The 19877-nt window shown below is 45.3% G+C and overlaps 1 protein-coding gene across 1 annotated transcript in view; it reads right to left on the bottom strand.

Moving 5' to 3' along the window:
- Positions 1–19877, bottom strand: part of ncapd3 (non-SMC condensin II complex, subunit D3) — a 74172-nt gene that overhangs the window by 27922 nt on the left and 26373 nt on the right. The window contains exons 15-26 of the mRNA XM_084317919.1: positions 17821–17955; positions 15194–15408; positions 14361–14552; positions 11418–11515; positions 11046–11155; positions 9663–9770; positions 7932–8046; positions 6499–6591; positions 3869–4107; positions 2191–2270; positions 1485–1622; positions 1152–1285 (exon numbers count right to left, since the gene is read on the bottom strand). Coding sequence (XP_084174045.1) covers positions 1152–1285; positions 1485–1622; positions 2191–2270; positions 3869–4107; positions 6499–6591; positions 7932–8046; positions 9663–9770; positions 11046–11155; positions 11418–11515; positions 14361–14552; positions 15194–15408; positions 17821–17955 — 1657 coding nt within the window. The remainder of the gene's footprint in view (positions 1–1151; positions 1286–1484; positions 1623–2190; positions 2271–3868; positions 4108–6498; positions 6592–7931; positions 8047–9662; positions 9771–11045; positions 11156–11417; positions 11516–14360; positions 14553–15193; positions 15409–17820; positions 17956–19877) is intronic.

Raw genomic sequence — 19877 nt, 5'->3', positions numbered from 1 at the left:
GCAGAGAGCATGAAGAGACCAGAGAGCAGAGAGCATGAAGAGACCAGAGAGCAGAGAGCATGAAGAGACCAGAGACCAGAGAGCATGAAGAGACCAGAGACCAGAGAGCATGAAGAGACCAGAGAGCAGAGAGCATGAAGAGACCAGAGACCAGAGAGCATGAAGAGACCAGAGAGCAGAGAGCATGAAGAGACCAGAGACCAGAGAGCATGAAGAGAGCAGAGAGCATGAAGAGACGCTCCAATGTTTGACTGTTTCGCTCTTCCATTTTGTTTATTTAATAAAATATTAAAACTAAACATAAAATATTAAGAGTGAAACGGAAAGATATTTTAGTATGCAGGTGAGAAGTTGAAACACTGTGTCCTCACCAGAAAATAAACATTATGCAAACAATCTAATTAAAGAAAATACAAGAGGTGTGAGGTGGTCACCTACCCAGGATGCTCTGGGTGTATAAGGGGGGTGCGAGGTGGTCACCTACCCAGGACGCTCTGGGTGTATAAGGGGTGCGAGGTGGTCACCTACCCAGGACGCTCTGGGTGTATAAGGGGTGCGAGGTGGTCACCTACCCAGGACGCTCTGGGTGTATAAGGGGTGTGTGAGGTGGTTGGGCGGCTACGTGGCGTAGTGGGCAAGGCGCTCGCCACAAAATGCTGGCTCGTCAGTTCATGCCCAGCGCTCCACATTTGCTTTCAGTTTAGCTGGTCGTCCGTACTAATACACATTGGCCGTATTAGGGGGTGGGAAACTGATGGGTGGGGATCGGGCGTTGTGGACAGCGACTCCTACAGGTCGGTTGGTGCGCCTGCGCAGTAGAATCAGGAAGTGTCGGGGGCAGCGTGAGCCTCCCACGCGTTACTCCTCGCCACTGAGAGATCGAGCTGCGCAGGTGAAAAGATGCGACTGCTGTTACCTCAAGTACCGGAGGGGACTTGTGCTATGTATGACTTAGTCCACATTGCAGCCGGCTTGTGGGAGGCAAGAAACAGCGTCCGTGACAGGGGAGGGTTGAATTGGATGATACGAAATTGGGATGGGAGAAAAATATTGAAAAATGGGAGAAAAAGTGGATAAAAAAAAAAGGGGTGTGAGGTGGTCACCTACCCAGGACGCTCTGGGTGTATAAGGGGTGTGAGGTGGTCACCTACCCAGGACGTTCTGCATGATCTGGTTGGTGATGTTGAAGCGCTGGGTGTCGGTGAAGGACTCCAGGAGGAAGCGGTAGATCCTGAACCGTCTCTCACGGTTCTGCGCTCCCTTCAGGGAGAACCGAGTCTTCTCTCTGACAACCAACAGAGGATTACCATTACCAGAACAATCATCCCTTACAATCGTTATAGTAGCAACTAGCAAGTGTGTTATCTTATCGTAAGTGTGTTATCTTATAGCCCAATAAATGAATGAATGGTCTTTTTTAAATTTGAGTCATATGGAAATCCATTTTTCGTAGCCAAGGTTTGTAAAGTGTGGCTTAATAATACCTGCTGGTTTGCGGGAACCTGTTGTAGGACTTGTGTTTATCGTACGAGTTGAAGTGGAAGATGCACTCGATGAAGTGCTGAGAGAACATGACAGGGTTCTTCTTGAGCAGGAGGTGGACCAGGCAGTATTCACACAGACTGGGGGCAGAGAGACGAGCAATGAGGTGAGATATGATGACCGACACGTTACTACGGCTGCATGATGGAGACATCACATGCCATTGTGATTATTATTCAGTCAGATAATAAGACGAAATATGACATCATTTATCTAGTCTGACTTTTACGTTTATGTGGTTTAAAATATTACTTTCAGTATCCCTGTTCCTTTAGGCATTATGCTGTCATTATGGAGACTAATACCCTACAAACAAATATTATCAATCTATTTATGTCACTCATTTTGTTTGTTCTAAAAAAATACATTTACAAAATATTGCAGCCTTTGCTATGTAGATATATTTTTTTGTTTCATATAACAAATCTGGTATTAGTCAGCTCTACTGAGTCAGCTCTAATGTGTAAAGACTGAGTGAGTGAGTGAGTGAGTGAGTGAGTGAGTGAGTGAGTGAGTGAGTGAGTGAGTGAGTGAGTGAGTGAGTGAGTGAGTGAGTGAGTGAGTGAGTGAGTGAGTGAGTGAGTGAGTGAGTGAGTGAGTGAGTGAGTGAGTGAGTGAGTGGGACTGGCCCTGAGTGAGAGTGGTTACCTTGCGATGGCGGGGTCAGGGTCGACCAGCACAGCAACAAACCGGAAGAACAGAGAGCCCTTCCATTTAACAAACTCCTCCTACAAAACAGAGAACCCTTCATATTTAGCAAACTCCTCCTACAAAACAACAGAGAGCCCTTCATATTTAGCAAACTCCTCCTACAAAACAACAGAGAGCCCTTCATATTTAACAAACTCCTCCTACAAAACAACAGAGACCTTCATATTTAACAAACTCCTCCTACAAAACAACAGAGAGCCCTTCATATTTAACAAACTCCTCCTACAAAACAACAGAGCCCTTCATATTTAGCAAACTCCTCCTACAAAACAACAGAGAGCCCTTCATATTTAACAAACTCCTCCTACAAAACAACAGAGACCTTCATATTTAACAAACTCCTCCTACAAAACAACAGAGAGCCCTTCATATTTAACAAACTCCTCCTACAAAACAACAGAGAACCCTTCATATTTAGCAAACTCCTCCTACAAAACAACAGAGACCTTCATATTTAACAAACTCCTCCTACAAAACAACAGAGAACCCTTCATATTTAACAAACTCCTCCTACAAAACAACAGAGCCCTTCATATTTAGCAAACTCCTCCTACAAAACAACAGAGAGCCCTTCATATTTAACAAACTCCTCCTACAAAACAACAGAGAGCCCTTCATATTTAGCAAACTCCTCCTACAAAACAGAAAGCCCTTCATATTTAGCAAACTCCTCCTTCAAAACAACAGAAAGCCCTTCATATTTAGCAAACTCCTCCTACAAAACAACAGAGAGCCCTTCATATTTAGCAAACTCCTCCTACAAAAGAAAAACCCCTTCCATTTAGCAAACTCCTCCTTCAAAACAACAAGGATGGTTAATTAAACACAGATACTGGTATCAGATATTGGGCACATATCAGCCGGAGACAAACTCATCATCAGCCCTGTCCAAATTTTTTTTTTTTTTTTTTAAATTAAAAACAAATGTAGACCAAGGATGAGTGTGGCCGGGCCCTAGTGGTCTGTGCCGAGCACTGATGACTGAGAAAGTAGTGTCTCAGGACAGTTGTTATGGGTGGATCACTATGTCAATCATCATAATTGCTTTATTTTCATTTCAGGTAGTTGTACCTTAAGAGAATTGAAGGCTGGCATCTGTAAATGCAGATATAAGTACTTTATTCTTATTTTATTATCATTATCATTATTATCATTATTTTCCAATGAAATGAAAATCAGAAAATAAGTGGTATATGATGGAAGATATGAAAATCAATGCTTGAAGGAAAATCTGTTTTTTATTTACTGTTCTGTAAAAGTCTTCTCGAATCATGTAATGTTTTATGTTTTGTGTGGACCCCAGGAAGACTAGTTGTTGTCATGCAACAGCTAATGGGGATCCTAATAAACTCAATAACAGAGAGGCCTATTGGGATGCTAGATCCTAATGTGAAACACTGTGATTTACCTCACCTTGCTACCTCTCTATCTTTTTTATGCTCTCTTATGCCTGTATTTTTTTTGTACTGTTGTGAAGCACTTTGAACCGCAACTTCTGTATGAAAAGTGCTATACAAATAAAGTTATTATTATTATTATTATTATTATTATTAATAAACTCAATTGGATCAGCGGCAGGCAGACAGAGCCGTCGTCTCCACAGAGAAGCCGTCACCTGCAGCAGGTTGGTCAGCATGATCAGCGTCTGCTTCCTGATGACGGGCATGTCGTCACGGAGACAGGCGGAGATGTTGGCGATGTAGTGGTCCACCATGTTGGTGTAGCGGACGCACAGGTCGCACATGATCACCACCACGTTGTTGCGCACGGCCACCTCGCTGCCCAGCTCCAGCTCGCGGGCGAAGACCGGCAGGAACTTCTGGGTCACCTCCTCGTGCTGCAGACACAGCTTACCTGGAGCCAGAGGACACATTACATTCACATGTGTTGGAAATAAGGCTGTGTCAATCGATTAAAATATTTAATCTGATTAATCGCATGATCGTCCATAGTTAATCGTGATTAACACTTTGATCGCCATGGTTAAATTCATAATTTACCATCCCTCGCCAGCTCTATTTGTCTATGGAGAAGTTCCCCTTCTTTGCAGGGCTATAACTTTTTTAATTCTATTGCTAAATTGACATTATTAGGGCCCATTCAAAGTCATATATCTATTGTTCAGGGTGTAGCAACGTTATACTTTTTCATTCACATATTCATACTAAAATATGGTCTAAAGTATAAGTATGTTTTTATCGTTTTCTGCAGCTTTCTCCAGAACTTGATTTATAGCCCCAAATGCATTATATTGATGATCAAATACAGTTTGGTAGCGATCGGTGCCAGATGAAAAATTTCAACTGGAGGTACTTCTAGAAGTTACTACGTATCATCTGATATTGACCGGATGGGCGGGAGGTCGTTTATAATTCCGTGGGCAACGTTAGATGATTCGTCTAGTGTGGGTCATATGGTCATCAGAGCAGTTTATATGGAACACGTTAGAAAATAACGCTGGATCTTACCGTATCTTCCTCGCGCCGTTGGACGATCAGCTTGGAGTAGACAGTTTTCGATTATGAGATGTTGATATAGATGAACCATTTCCAGGTTGTATAATACTATATACGTGCAAATAACGTTGTTTATTGAGTTAGGGCGAGCGATTGATTATCCAGTGTTGAGATGGAGTCCGGCTAACGATCGCGAGTGCCCGGACGAAATATGGATGAGCACTTCCTGTTTGGCGATCGGCCACCAGATGGCGCTCTTGAACCGTTAGACAGTTGAGTGGAGCTCACCAGTACATCTCATGTCTCCGGAGGAGAAATATGATTTCGATCACAGATTTTTGAAATATTGATATCAAAGACGAGTTACGGCGTCTTCGGCAGAATGAGCATGGCGAGCAAAGACGAGTTACGGCGTTCCCGGCGATTAAAGTGTTAATCGCAAATTAATCGCATATTTTTTTATCCGTTCTAAATCTACCTGATATTTTTCAAGTTTTAATACTCTTATGAACATGAGTCAACAAATGCTTGCTTTAAGCAGCCATTTAACACAAGAGGATTACCCTCATGCATTGCACATTTGCATCAAATTCAAAACAGAGTGATGCACAAAATAACTTAAGAAAATAATAATTTAAAACAATGAATAAAGTGTGCATGAAATAATAAGGGAAAGAAAACGTTAGGAACTTGTTACATTCACGCACACAAGGGCTGATGACTCACACACCACGCCCCCCCCTCTCACACACACACACACTCTTCCAGCTCTCTTTCTCTCTTGCCCCTTCCTCATCTCTCACCCCCCCTCTCACACACACACACACACACACACACACACACACACACACACACACACACACACACACACACACACACACACACACACACACACACACACACACACACACACACACACACACACTTTGAGTCAGAAACAAACATAGTATCAATAATACACCTACACCCGAGTGAAGTCTAGTAAACAAATGAAAAACAAATTATTTTTTCTTTTTTAAATACGTGTTAGCGCGTTAACTTTGACAGCCTTAGTTGGAATATCTTATCTTGTTTTATTATTATCCAATTGAAACGATCATTTCAATTGGATAATTCTGCGAGACAGAGAGAGAGACAGCGAGAGAGACAGCGAGAGAGACAGAGAGAGAGACAGCGAGAGAGACAGAGAGAGACAGCGAGAGAGACAGCGAGAGAGACAGCGAGAGAGACAGTGAGAGAGACAGCGAGAGAGACAGAGAGAGAGACAGCGAGAGAGACAGAGAGAGAGACAGCGAGAGAGACAGCGAGAGAGACAGAGAGAGAGACAGCGAGAGAGACAGAGAGAGAGACAGCGAGAGAGACAGCGAGAGAGACAGAGAGAGAGACAGCGAGAGAGACAGCGAGAGAGACAGAGAGAGAGACAGCGAGAGAGACAGCGAGAGAGACAGCGAGAGAGACAGCGAGAGAGACAGCGAGAGAGACAGCGAGAGAGACAGCGAGAGAGACAGAGAGAGAGACAGCGAGAGAGACAGCGAGCGAGACAGCGAGAGAGACAGCGAGCGAGACAGCGAGAGAGACAGCGAGAGAGACAGAGAGAGAGACAGAGAGAGAGACAGCGAGAGAGACAGCGAGAGAGACAGCGAGAGAGACAGCGAGAGAGACAGCGAGAGAGACAGCGAGAGAGACAGAGAGAGAGACAGCGAGAGAGACAGCGAGAGAGACAGAGAGAGAGACAGAGAGAGAGACAGAGAGAGAGACAGCGAGAGAGACAGCGAGAGAGACAGGGTACCTAAGGTGATGACGGCGTGTGCCCGGACAGTGCTGGGCATGGAGTTGGATCTGAACTGGGACAGCGGCTGGGAGACGGGCAGCTCCTGTGGCCCTTCAGTCAAAACAAGAGTAAAGATCAGCAACATGAAGCAGAGGCTACCGGTGTTCATTAGACATTAGATACCACTTCCTGGCTGATACCACTGGGGCTCCAGACAGCCTCCCTCCCTCCCTCTCTACCTTCCTGACTGATACCACTGGGGCTCCAGACAGCCTCCCTCTCTCTCTACCTTCCTGACTGATACCACTGGGGCTCCAGACAGCCTCCCTCTCTCTCTACCTTCCTGACTGATACCACTGGGGCTCCAGACAGCCTCCCCCTCCCTCTCTACCTTCCTGACTGATACCACTGGGGCTCCAGACAGCCTCCCTCTCTCTCTCCCTTCCTGACTGATACCACTGGGGCTCCAGACAGCCTCCCTCCCTCTCTCTCTACCTTCCTGACTGATACCACTGGGGCTCCAGACAGCCTCCCTCCCTCTCTACCTTCCTGACTGATACCACTGGGGCTCCAGACAGCCTCCCCCTCCCTCTCTACCTTCCTGACTGATACCACTGGGGCTCCAGACAGCCTCCCTCTCTCTCTCCCTTCCTGACTGATACCACTGGGGCTCCAGACAGCCTCCCTCCCTCTCTCTCTACCTTCCTGACTGATACCACTGGGGCTCCAGACAGCCTCCCTCCCTCTCTACCTTCCTGACTGATACCACTGGGGCTCCAGACAGCCTCCCTCCCTCTCTACCTTCCTGACTGATACCACTGGGGCTCCAGACAGCCTCCCTCCCTCTCTACCTTCCTGACTGATACCACTGGGGCTCCAGACAGCCTCCCTCTCTCTCTACCTTCCTGACTGATACCACTGGGGCTCCAGACAGCCTCCCTCCCTCTCTACCTTCCTGACTGATACCACTGGGGCTCCAGACAGCCTCCCTCCCTCCCTCTCTACCTTCCTGACTGATACCACTGGGGCTCCAGACAGCCTCCCTCTCTACCTTCCTGACTGATACCACTGGGGCTCCAGACAGCCTCCCTCCCTCTCTACCTTCCTGACTGATACCACTGGGGCTCCAGACAGCCTCCCTCCCTCCCTCTCTACCTTCCTGACTGATACCACTGGGGCTCCAGACAGCCTCCCTCTCTACCTTCCTGACTGATACCACTGGGGCTCCAGACAGCCTCCCTCCCTCTCTCTACCTTCCTGACTGATACCACTGGGGCTCCAGACAGCCTCCCTCCCTCTCTCTACCTTCCTGGCTGATACCACTGGGGCTCCAGACAGCCTCCCTCTCTCCCTTCCTGACTGATACCACTGGGGCTCCAGACATCCTCCCTCCCTCTCTACCTTCCTGGCTGATACCACTGGGGCTCCAGATAGCCTCCCTCCCCCTCTACCTTCCTGGCTGTCCATGCCGCTGGTCAACACGGTCTGGATCAGCAGCACGGTCCTCTTGCCCACCTTGGCGGGACAGTGGAGCGACACCACCCCCAGAGTGTGCAGGTGCTTCACCTGGCAAGAGAGGAACATTTTCAATGAAGTTTGTAAACAGGTCAGGACTAAAAAGAATGGTTGTGAATTCAGATGGAAGAGAACAGATTGGTGGTTTTGAGATTAGAGATTAGGCACCAAAATATGTTTTTGATCAGATTGTCGTCGTCCCCGCTTTTTACTATTATTGTAGTAATTACCGTAAATCCTCAAATATAGGACGGGTCTTGTATTTACCTCAGCTGCAAAGAGCACCAGGCCTTTATTAGAGAGAGGCTTATATAAGAGGCAGGCCTTAATTTCACAAACTGGCCAATTGTAATTGTGATTGATTGATTGATTGATTTTATTTAAACATAAACATATACAGATCACATGAGTATTTTCTTTGTCAGGGTGAAACTGTGGTGGATTAACGCAATTCACACACTGAAGTTGGAACGGTCTATACAGGTTGGGGGCACCGGGGACGATTTAGCGTGTGGTACCTTCTCGACTCTCCCTCAGTCGAATCGAGTTGCATTGATAACACGCAGTAGCTTTAGCTAAACGCTATCATAGCCATCATGATCTGTAATGCCAACTGGACAACGCCAGCCCTGCCTGCCAACGCCATATAGATAGCGAACGTTAACGTTTGCAAAACAAAACCAACGTCATCCAGCCGACACCACAGATCTAGATATGACAACGTTAGCCAACGCTAAAGCTAATGCTAACGCGAGGTAAACGTTAATGTAGTCAGTGTAGCGGGAGGCAGCACTTAATTTGCATTGGCAAGAGTTTATCTCATTCTATATCACGGTACGAAAAATTTTAAATACACTTTTCTTTGCAACCTTATATTGGAAGCCGGCCTGTATTTGTATCAAACCCCCGGCTTATATAAGAGGCCCGTCCTTTATTCGAGTACCCTCCACTATTAGAGGATTTACGGTATAGACCAAATGCAGTGTAGGGGGATACAACACTCCCTGTAACCAATAAACAACACAGCACAATAATGTGTTATTCAAAAGGTCCCTGTAGGTGTTATTCTGTCGTTCTTTCAGCACTTGTATTATGCAACACACTCCCAGTAAAAAAAATAAACGTCAATTCCACTATAGGCCGCATTGAAAACACAACCGGACAGATTTCAATTGTGCTTTCTAAAGCCTAAACCAACAACCAGCCAACACCAATTGTCTTGATGAGATCCGTGTGTAATTAAAATGGGTGGATCCATTCATGGATGTGAACTTTGATGGGAAAAGAAACGCATTGGAAACATTTAGTAGCCATTAGGGGTGTAACGATGCATCGATGAATCGAAATGCATCGATTCTAATGTGACGATTCAACTGCATCGATTTGAAAATGTTAGAATAGATTATAATCGAAATTAATAGAAACAAAAATTTTATTGTTTTTATTGACCTATAGTCCATTCATGCTGAGTGAATCAGTTCCCCCAGCCACATTTGTGTATTTAAAATTGTTTGGGGAATTAACCGATAGAAAATTAATCGAAACGTGGTCAAATGAAGAGATTTCATGATGCATTGAATCGTTGCCCGAATAATCGTAATCGAAATTAATCGTTGTGAGGTCGCATCGTTACACCCCTAGTAGCCATCCCTCTTGGGAGTTCTTACCATCAGTTCCTCATTCAGGTTCTGGGTTGCATTTTCACTGAATATGATGGTGGACAAATAGGTCTCACAGACGGACAGCAGCTCTCCACAGTGTTGATTCAGGAAGGCCTAAAACCAAGCAGACAGCTGTGATGAGACACGGGGGGGCACAGCACGCAGGTCGCTTCACAGTGCAGGTCCATGAGGAGGTCATCTGCAATCAGCCCAGGAAACCCTCTTCCCTCTGGCTACAGTACGACTACTACGGTGAAGGAAATATAGGTTTTTCAAGGTATATATAGTGTTAACTATTGGTGGATGACAGCATCTACTTATAGCCAGGTCAGAGAGGTAGATGTGGTGGTGGAGGCGGTCAGAGAGTCAGTGTGGTAGCAGCGAGCAGGGTGTGTGTGCATGCCGAGGTCGTTCAGCACATAACAACTGATAAGGACCGAGTGCAGACAGGCAGAATGGTCAGAGAGAGAGAGGTTTGACATCAATAGAACGGACGTTTAATGTGTGGTTAAAGGTGAATAGCAGTTGTCATGACAGCGTGTCACATAGCGACGAGAAGAGGCCGGGCCTGTCGTTGCTATGGCGAGAAAATAGAAAAGTGAGTTTTCTTCCGGGTGTAAGGCAGACTGAGAAACGAACCACACAGAAGAGAAGAACCATCAGAGACTTTGAGACGGCTCCCTCCTCCCCTCGCAAAAGGGGGGGGGGGGGGGGGGGGAGCAGGAATGGAGGAATGCCACGACGACAGGCTTTTGGAATAACCACCAGGCCGCGATGACCACCGAGCGGGGTGAAAGGAGAGATCATTAGAATAATGAATTTAGTTTCTTCCCAAGACTTTAAGGACAATTACAGAATTGGTTTTCATCTTGTACGAGGTTTTGTTTATGGAATAAACAACGTTTGTCGAAGAAAGGTGGCAGTGTTGTTTCTTATGACTATGGATGTACTATCAGGGGTTGCAAGAAAAACACAACGCAAAAGAGAGAGGGAGACGAAGGAAATTATGAGATGAGATTGGCTGATTGCCAGAATCCTACAACGTCCTCTTTCTTCTTTTTTAAACATCCTTTTGCCATTCAAGGGTCTGGCTTCGCTGAGCTCACTCCAGGTGGAATTCTAACCAGACCAATCAGCATTCAGCACCACTGTAACCAGACCAATCAGCATTCAGCACCACTGTAACCAGACCAATCAGCCGCTGCCTGGACGGATTGGTTAGGACATGTTGTGGTATCAGTTATAGAACAACAATCTGTGTTTGTTTCATGTCGTGGCATCAGTTATAGAACAACAAGCGGTGTTTGTTTCATGTCGTGGCATCAGTTATAGAACAACAACCTGTGTTTGTTTCATGTCATGGTATCAGTTATACTATAGAACAACAACCTGTGTTTGTTTCATGTTTTCACTTCGGCCAAGTTGACAGAGAGTCTCCACACTGGCACTGATCACCTCCAGAGGCAAGCTGAAACCTTTCAACCACTTCATTATGTCATCTGAGAGAGATAGAGAGAGGAGAAAGACAAGAGGAGAAAGAGACAGAGAGAGGAGAGACAGAGAGAGAGAGACAGAGAGAGGAGAGACACAGAGAGAGAGAGAGAGAGAGAGAGAGAGAGAGAGAGAGAGAGAGAGAGAGAGACACAGAGGGGGAGAGACACACAAAGGGAGAGAGAGTGTTATGTCCTAAGTCCCTCTGGATAAGAGTGTCTGCTGAATAGCTAATAGAAGATAAATATAATTCAGCCAGTGGACACTCACCCACCACCCTGCTCTTGGTGTCCTCGTTGAGATGCTCAGCAATATCTCCCATCACACACAAGATGTGACCGGATGTGGTCACGTCAGCACCCTTTAATCTAGAAAAAACAACAACACAAGACCAGCCAATGGTTAAATGCATGATAATGATATTGCAATCTGCTACTGGCTGATCTTGGTGCCATCTAATTCACATTAGTTATGTTAGTTATTGTTACCGATGTAGAATGTTATTGTTAAGTGGTTGCACAATTTGAAAGCTCATGATATTGATGTTATTTCAATACATTTAAACTTGGTCCATTTCATGACTATTTTGTTGGGGCGAGGGGGGCCAAAAAAATGTTGGTCCGCAAAAGCGGGGCCTGACGGAACAGGTTTGAGAACCACTGTCTTAACACTTTCAGTGCCAGCTATTAGATGCAGCCCTCTGTAGCAACGCCACCGCTAGATAGATAGGGATCCGTCACCTTGTTTGTAGAGCTATAACTATATACTTATTTGACATCACCTATCTATCGTTCAATATGTGAAAAAGAATACATTTTCCATCCATACGTTCCCGTGTTATACCATGGTGAATATAAGTATGGTTTTAGAGCGGTCTAGGGTAATTCATGAAATGCTGAGCCCTACACGTCAATTCCACTATAGACGTTGCCATTTCTTGCCTGTATACGCTATTATCCCGAAATCAAATCTATATCATAGGTATTATGTTCCATCATGCATGCATGAAAGGTGTTTGATCGCCATCGGGGATATTTGACGCGCTTCAATGTTACCAGGAGAACGGCTGCCCTCGCCCGACAAGGAAACATGAAACCGGAGACGTTTGGCCATTACACAGGCCAAGATACAAGGTTACAAAGGGTGCCCGATACCGCCGTCTAGCGGGATGCGGCCGGTATTGCAACTTGGCGACCTCAGACTCATTCCCTATGGTAACAACAGGCTAATGAATAAAAATATCGAAAAAGGAAAAACGACCCAGAAACAACTTAACTCGTTTTTGGCACCCAAAGTGTTAAGACCAACAGCACCCGGCACCAAGATAGCAATAGCAACATTTTGCCATTAGATGGCAGTGTCTCAGTGGATTCATTAACCTCTTAACTTGCACCGGCCCGAAATCGGGCCCTCAGGCCCATGCACACAAGTCACTGCAATTTGCGAGCGTCTAGCGGCTCGGGCTACATGTTTCGCTGAACATATAAATTTGTTGCCGTTTGAACGCCCCCTCACCCGACCAAATCCGTGCCTCGGTTCTCAAGTTACATGATGATATGTCAGGCGAGCGTCTTTTTACGCACTGCGCGTCAGATGACCACCCCAGACTCTCGACGCTCCAGAACTGCGTTGTAGCCAATGAGTGTACCTTTCCAACGATACCCATCGTGGGGGGGTGCGAATAAGGGATCTAGGTGAAAGTTGACAAGAGCGAAAACCAGAAGTGAATCACAATTCAGAATGAACGGCCGTGGATAAGGAAATTTGGAGAGCTTTTTCTTTTGTTGCCGGTTATACACGGACGTCTCTCAAAGACCCATTTCTGAACGGATTTTTATCAAATTTGGACCTGTACTACATAAGACTTAAGGCTATGGAACCGCTGTGTTTTTCAGCTTAAACTTTTTTTTTTATATTGCAACAGCTACAGAAAAATTTGAGTACACATACACAAGTTCAAGTTCAGACCTCTGTTACTCCATTTCATTAGCACTAAAAGTGATTCATTGTTTGCATTAGTAACTTCAAATGTTAGCTTTCAAAAGAGACCAGGCTCATGCATGTGCTATAAGTATAAAGTATAAAGCTAAGCTTTACAGGTATGCCGTTTTCAAGTTAAAGTAAAAACAAAATACCACTTTTCTGGGTGCCTGTTAACACATTGCCCGCCGGGCAGTATGCCCATCTCATACCCCTCTCTGCCACCGTTAAAAGCCTATGGAGATGTTTACCTTCTTTGCAGGGCTATAACTTTTTAAATTGTATTGCTATATTGACATTACTATGGCCCATTCAACATCGATTATCTATCGTTCAGGATGTGGGAACGTTATACTTTTTCATTCATACATTGTTGTGTTAATACCTTCGAATCTAGAATATAAGTATGTTTTTAATCTTTTCTGCTGTAATTCCAAAAACGCTAGTTATAGGCCCAAACGCATATGATAGATTATCGATTGCCGTTTCTTTCCCATACACGCTATATTAAAAAATTCAAATGTATATGATCGGTATACATTATGATTCATCATGCGTGGAGGAAAGGGGGGGGGGGGGGTCGTTTATAATTCCTTGATCATCAGTAACGGCTTTATGTAGGTTGGGTGGATATATTGATCAGACTGATTACAAACAAGGAAACGCACATCGGGCTGAAAATAACATTATATTCCCCTTACCGTTCGCGATGAGACTGGCGGTGAAAGATCCCAATTATTCGACGCCGATCGCCTAGGTCCATTTCCGGTTTGTATGGCGCAATAAACACCAAAATCATATCGATTATTACGTTTAGAAAGCAATCCATATGTACTATAGTGTCTGTCGGGAGTCCCGTAACGAGATGTGATTGCCGGAGGACTTTCCTCGATGCACCAATGGCACTTCCGGTTTTTGCGAGTGTAACTCGCCCGACCATCCACCAGGCGGCGGTATTGAGCCGTTACAGTCACATCTAGGGTCCAGCTAGGGCATTGGGGGTTTGGTGGATGAATTATGAATGCTATGGCGAAAAAATTAAATATTGATCTCAAAAACGCTGTACAGCGATCTTGGCAGACAACGCATGGCGGGCAATAACGCTGAAAAGCAATTTTGGCGACCAATGTGTTAAGAGGTTAAGATAGAAAAAGCAGCATTTTAGTCTCAGTCTCTCAGCGTTTAGTGTTTAAAACAGCAACCGCTGCCCCTCTGTTAACGGTCTGCACAGACCTGATCATGTCGTCCCAGGCGTCGAGGATCTTGCCACAGTTGATGATGGGTGAATAGCTGGCCACCTTGGACAGCAGCAGCCAGGCGCCCGCCGCATGCTCCGCCTCCGTGTGGGAGATGAGGTTGTTGACGAAGGTCGTCGTGAACTTCTTCTGCTTGGACCACACTGTGAAGGCTTTGCTGAAGTAACGGCTGTTGGACAATGGAGAGGAAAGTATTAAACCTTTTGCTATGATGCCCCTCTAGCTCATGGAATGAACTCCAACAGTGGCACGGTGGTGTAGTGGTTAACACTGTCGCCTCACAGCCAGAAGGTCCTGGGTTCGAATGACACGTTCCCAGGTGGGGTATCCCCCGGTTTGCATGTTCTCCACGTGCTCGCAAGGGTTTCCCTTCCCAATAAGATAAACTTAATGGACAAACATGCAGAACAGATCGCTAACGAAGATGGACAGGAGCACTTGGATTGGTTCCCGGGCGCGGCCCACACCACGGCCCATGTCTACTCCCGTGAGAGGAGTAGACATGAAATTATATTTCTTGATTCAGAACAATTTTATCATGGATGAACAAAACTTAATGCGAATGGTCGATTTGAATTTCAATAACTTTTTAAGCACCTTGTTAAAAAAATTTGCTGTTTTCAAGGAATTCCCGGCCTTGACTTTTTTGGGTCAAAAATCAAGCACTTTAAGCACTTCAAGGACCTTGTGCGAACCCTGATGTGTGCATTTGACAGCGGCGCAGATCACCCCATCCTCTTGCAAGTGGCTTTAAGGTGGAGATATTTAGCAACATTTGATCAGTATTTCCCCCCCCAGTTCTCCTCCTACCTGAGGTCCCGACACTCGTGGGAGAGCAGTCCCAGCAGGTCCCAGGCCAGCTTCTGGGCGGCGTTCATGTGGCACGAGTAGTTCTTCACTTGGCTCAGGAGCACTTCCTCCAGACACTCCAGGGCCTTCTCCTGGACAGAGCTCTCTGCGTCGATCACGGCCGGCACCACGCCCTGCAGCCAGGCCTTCTGCAGCAGGGTGTTTCCAGGCTTGGCCTGTGGCCAGGAGGGGGAGAGAAACCGAGGAGGAACATCTCAGACAAACGTATTCCAAACATGTAAACGGTAGAACATTGAGAAAAGTGAGAGTAGTGGAATAAAACTGGAACTAGACGACACATAAAATTCTCAATAAGTCGTTGGGTAGAGACTAGAGACAAATTGTTGCTCATTTTAATCTTTATTTTGGATGAATAACTATTCCTTCACAGACATTCTAGTCCTTTTAAGAAGTGATTCAACACCTGGGCCCTCATTCATCAACGTGTTCTACGCACAGATCTGTGCTTACCCTGTGCGTACGATCATTTCTAAGCAAAGAGTGGGATTCATCAATTTCGATTTGAACTTGACTCCGTGCTTACATCTACGCACAGGTCAGACCACACTTACCTGACGCCCAGTGGTAGAATATATTATTACAACAAGGAAATGAGCTTCTGTGCATAATAACACTGGCATGTTCTGTACGAACCGTAGTTCATTATAGTTCATTGTAAAATAGCAACAGTAGTGTAATTATGGTCAAAACCCTATAAATAGCATTTGGAATAATAGATCTTTCTCTCAGAATGAATGCAGCATGGTTCATATAGCGTTATCGGAATATACGGGGTGTAGGCTACTGACTGACTGCGCTCCGCGTAGCTTGATTGATTGATTGATTGAAAAGTTTATTAACAGATTGCAGAATGGGTACAGTACAGTACAGCTCAGTACATACAATTGTTAATTGGGGATGCAGACCAACTTTCGTCTTGTTTACATCAGGGTCCCCCATTTTCAATTCATCATAAATCATAAAGCTCAACTCGTTATTATTTTGCGCACAGACCGCCGAAACACGGGAACGTTTTGATTATATTTAAAAGGCTTTACGTTAAACGAAACAAGTGGAATTTCGAAGCTGTAAGCAGAATAAGTCATATGAATATAGTGTTCTTCCCCCTTTTTACTGTATAGGAAAGAATAGAAAACGCATTGCAATGACACCATGCAGATAGTGGACAGACTATATGATGGGATTCAAGTTCGCGTTTTTGTTGCTCATAGGCATGCTGTCAGAGTATGATATCTTAATCAAACATTCTAGAACATTTGTCGTCACAGATCATGTCCTAATAGAACATAGGCTATGGCATGGATCGTGATATTGTGTGGACTGTTATTATTACTGTACACCGGTACCACCCATTGTGACAACAGCCTTGTGAGTCCCGCACACAAACATGATGGAATTCAAGTTCATGTATTGAAAGGCAGGCTACATCATACATGCAGTGAGATTCATTGTTCTTGTATATGCTCTCGTATTATATTGTTTATATAGGCTACCCAATACTGACATCAAAATAGATTGTAGTATGCCTCTAGAAATCATATGCAGCAGGTAGAAAATTGACGGGAGATCCATCGCGATCGAGAACTTTAATCCCTGGGTATTAAGCAAACAACACGGGAAAAGGCAGTCATATTCCAGCGCGGTCTTTATTAGCCGACAACAAAATAGATGCCTCTAAAAATCATATAGCCAATCGAACACAACTAATAAAGGCATTCATATTACAGCACGGTTATAATGACACACAGCCAACGCCAAACAGTGGTCAACGAACGGTCTTTATTAGTATTTTGAGCTGTCCAGGCAGAATTGCAGCAATGGTCTTAGGGAGCCGTTGATATCTGACATCACCGTTTACAAATCCGCCTTTTATTTATCCCATAATACGCGATAGTGTCTTCTTGGTTCGACAGCAGTGAATTCTCCGTGGAGTTTCTCAGGGTTCCGCTCGGGTCAGTCCATTATTTCACATCCCATGGGGGGTGTTTCCTCATTTTCATGACCATATATGGATAATCATGCACGAGCATTGACGGTAGAACAAAGTGGTATTCATCAACACGGAGGACCATAGAGCCTGCGCACGCACCGTGTGATGAATCCCGACTTCCCTGTGCGTACACTAGTTCTACATTCCGTGCTTACGTGTGGAAGTAGGTCAAGTTCTACGCACACTATTGATGAATGAGGGCCCAGGTCTGGACACAACACAGTGTTCGTGAATACAGGGCCAGTGATCCAACTCAGACATGGACACAGGGCCCAGTGATCCAACTCAGACATGGATACAGGGCCCAGTGATCCAACTCAAACATGGATACAGGGCCCAGTGATCCAACTCAGACATGGATACAGGGCCCAGTGATCCAACTCAGACATGGATACAGGGCCCAGTGATCCAACTCAGACAGGGATACAGGGCCCAGTGATCCAACTCAGACATGGATACAGGACCCAGTGATCCAACTCAGACATGGATACAGGGCCCAGTGATCCAACTCAGACATGGACACAGGGCCCAGTGATCCAACTCAGACATGGATACAGGGCCCAGTGATCCAACTCACAGTCAGCAGTTCCCCCAGACACAGCATGGCCTTCTTCTTCACAGACACGGCAGGGTCTCTGCAGCGGTCCGACAGCATGAGCAGGTTCTCCGTGCTCATCGCGATCAGATCGTGTTTCAGGAAGCCCATTAGAGCCTAGGACAAGCAGAGCAAGGTTATTAAAGGACCATTATACCGGCATGGTGAGAAACCAACCTTAAATAAATGTATCTCCTGGCTGTGATGACAAAAATGTCGCTTCTTGTCAAAAAAAACAAAAGACAAAGAAAAATGATTAGGGATGCTGGATATTGGGTTTTTTACCGATACCGATATACCGATATTGTCCAACTCTTAATTTCCGATACCGATATCAACCGATGTATGCAGGGTTTCCCCCCCCAAAAAACTGAATAATTTCAGGTAATTAACATTACATATGTCTTGTTGTGGAATTAACATAACATTATGCATACTTTTGACAATAAATAAAATCAGAATTTGTTCTTACTTGCTTGCCTGGGTAAATAAAGGTTATAGAAATGTAAAAAAAAATATATATACCGTACTTTTCGGACTATAAGCCGCGGCTTTTTCCCCCATTTTTCGACCCTGCGGCTTATATAACGGTGCGGCTTATATGTGGACAAAACCCGAAAATCGAAATATAGCTTTTTTTACTGCATTGAAATGAGTGCACCACCACTCACAGAATCGAGAAAGAGCAATCAATCTGTCAATCCTTTCCGTGTCCGGGCCGGGTGAGGTTTCCCGTGTTGAGTCAAATTAAGCCGCAGGCTCCACTCCTTACATATGGTAATTAAACATTAAAACACATGCAGCTTATAGTCCAGTGCGGCTTATATATGTACACATCATTCAATTTAGCTGCTGCGGCTTATAGTCAGGTGCGGCTTATAGTGCGAAAAGTACGGTATATATTATTTTTTTTGAAAACCGATACCGATATTTTCCGATATCACATTTTAATGCCAATATCGGACATCCCTAAAAACGATAAGACGCATTGGACTAGAAGCGCATTGGACGAGGTGACGTGACAAAACCCCAGTGAAGGGAGGTGCCCACTCGATAACTCTGGTGATGTGCTGGCTCTCACTGCCCATCTATCTACATGTTGGGTTGTGGTGGCCTTTAGGGGCCATGTGGTGGTAGGGTATGTAGCATCACATTGTCAATACCTAAGCTCACATCAAAAGGGGCATGGGTCCATTGAAGTTGGCAATGCCGTTTGGGGGCCATGTAATATGTATTTGTAGTGTGTAATTCCATAGTACTTATAAGCATGTTAGACTCTCGTTTGTCAATGGGAGTGGGTACAGACCACCAGCCTATGTAGCTTAAAACCCCGGGAGAGGTGTTTTTGGCCAACAGCTAGGCTAGTTGGTCCGTATCTGCCCCCATTCATTTGTGCTAAGCTAGGCTAGATTCCAGCCAGATTGATTGATTGATTGATTGAAAATTGTATTAAAGGGGACATGTCTTGCTATTCCTTTCACTATTTGGGCAACTTTACACAATCCCTGCGAGTCTATGGAACACATCTGTAAAGTTATTTTCAAAAAAATTCATTGTTTTGTATTTCTAATCAAGTACTCTAAAGCAGCATTTTTCCACTTCAAGATTTCAAGCCGTTTTGGGCTGGGCTCCGCCCATAAGCGCTTTGAGTGACGTCACCCACAGTCAGACAGAGGCAGACAGGCAGACAGAGAGAGAGAGATATAGAGAGATACTAATTAATTTCACCGTGGGGGGGGCATAATCCCACCGGACAATGCATTAGTAACTTGTTTCAAATGACAATATATACCCCTGTGAATATTATTGCACGGATCGGAATACGGGTGCGCGCATGGGAGTCAAAGATATTTTGACAGTGATATGCGAGTGGAGAAGCTCCAGCCCCGCGCGCTCCGGTCGGGAGGTTGTGTGTAAATGCGTGTGTTTTCCCCGAGAAGCTCCTGCTCCGTGTCCCCCTCTCTATCTCTCTCTCCCTCTCCCACTCTCTCTCTCTCTCCCTCTCTCGTTCTCTGCTGTCTCTGTCGGCACCCGCTTGC

The sequence above is a fragment of the Notolepis coatsorum genome, assembly GCF_963971535.1.
Source record: "Notolepis coatsorum genome assembly, chromosome: 7".
Lineage (NCBI taxonomy): Eukaryota > Metazoa > Chordata > Actinopteri > Aulopiformes > Paralepididae > Notolepis > Notolepis coatsorum.
This window is presented reverse-complemented; position numbering and strand designations above follow the sequence as displayed.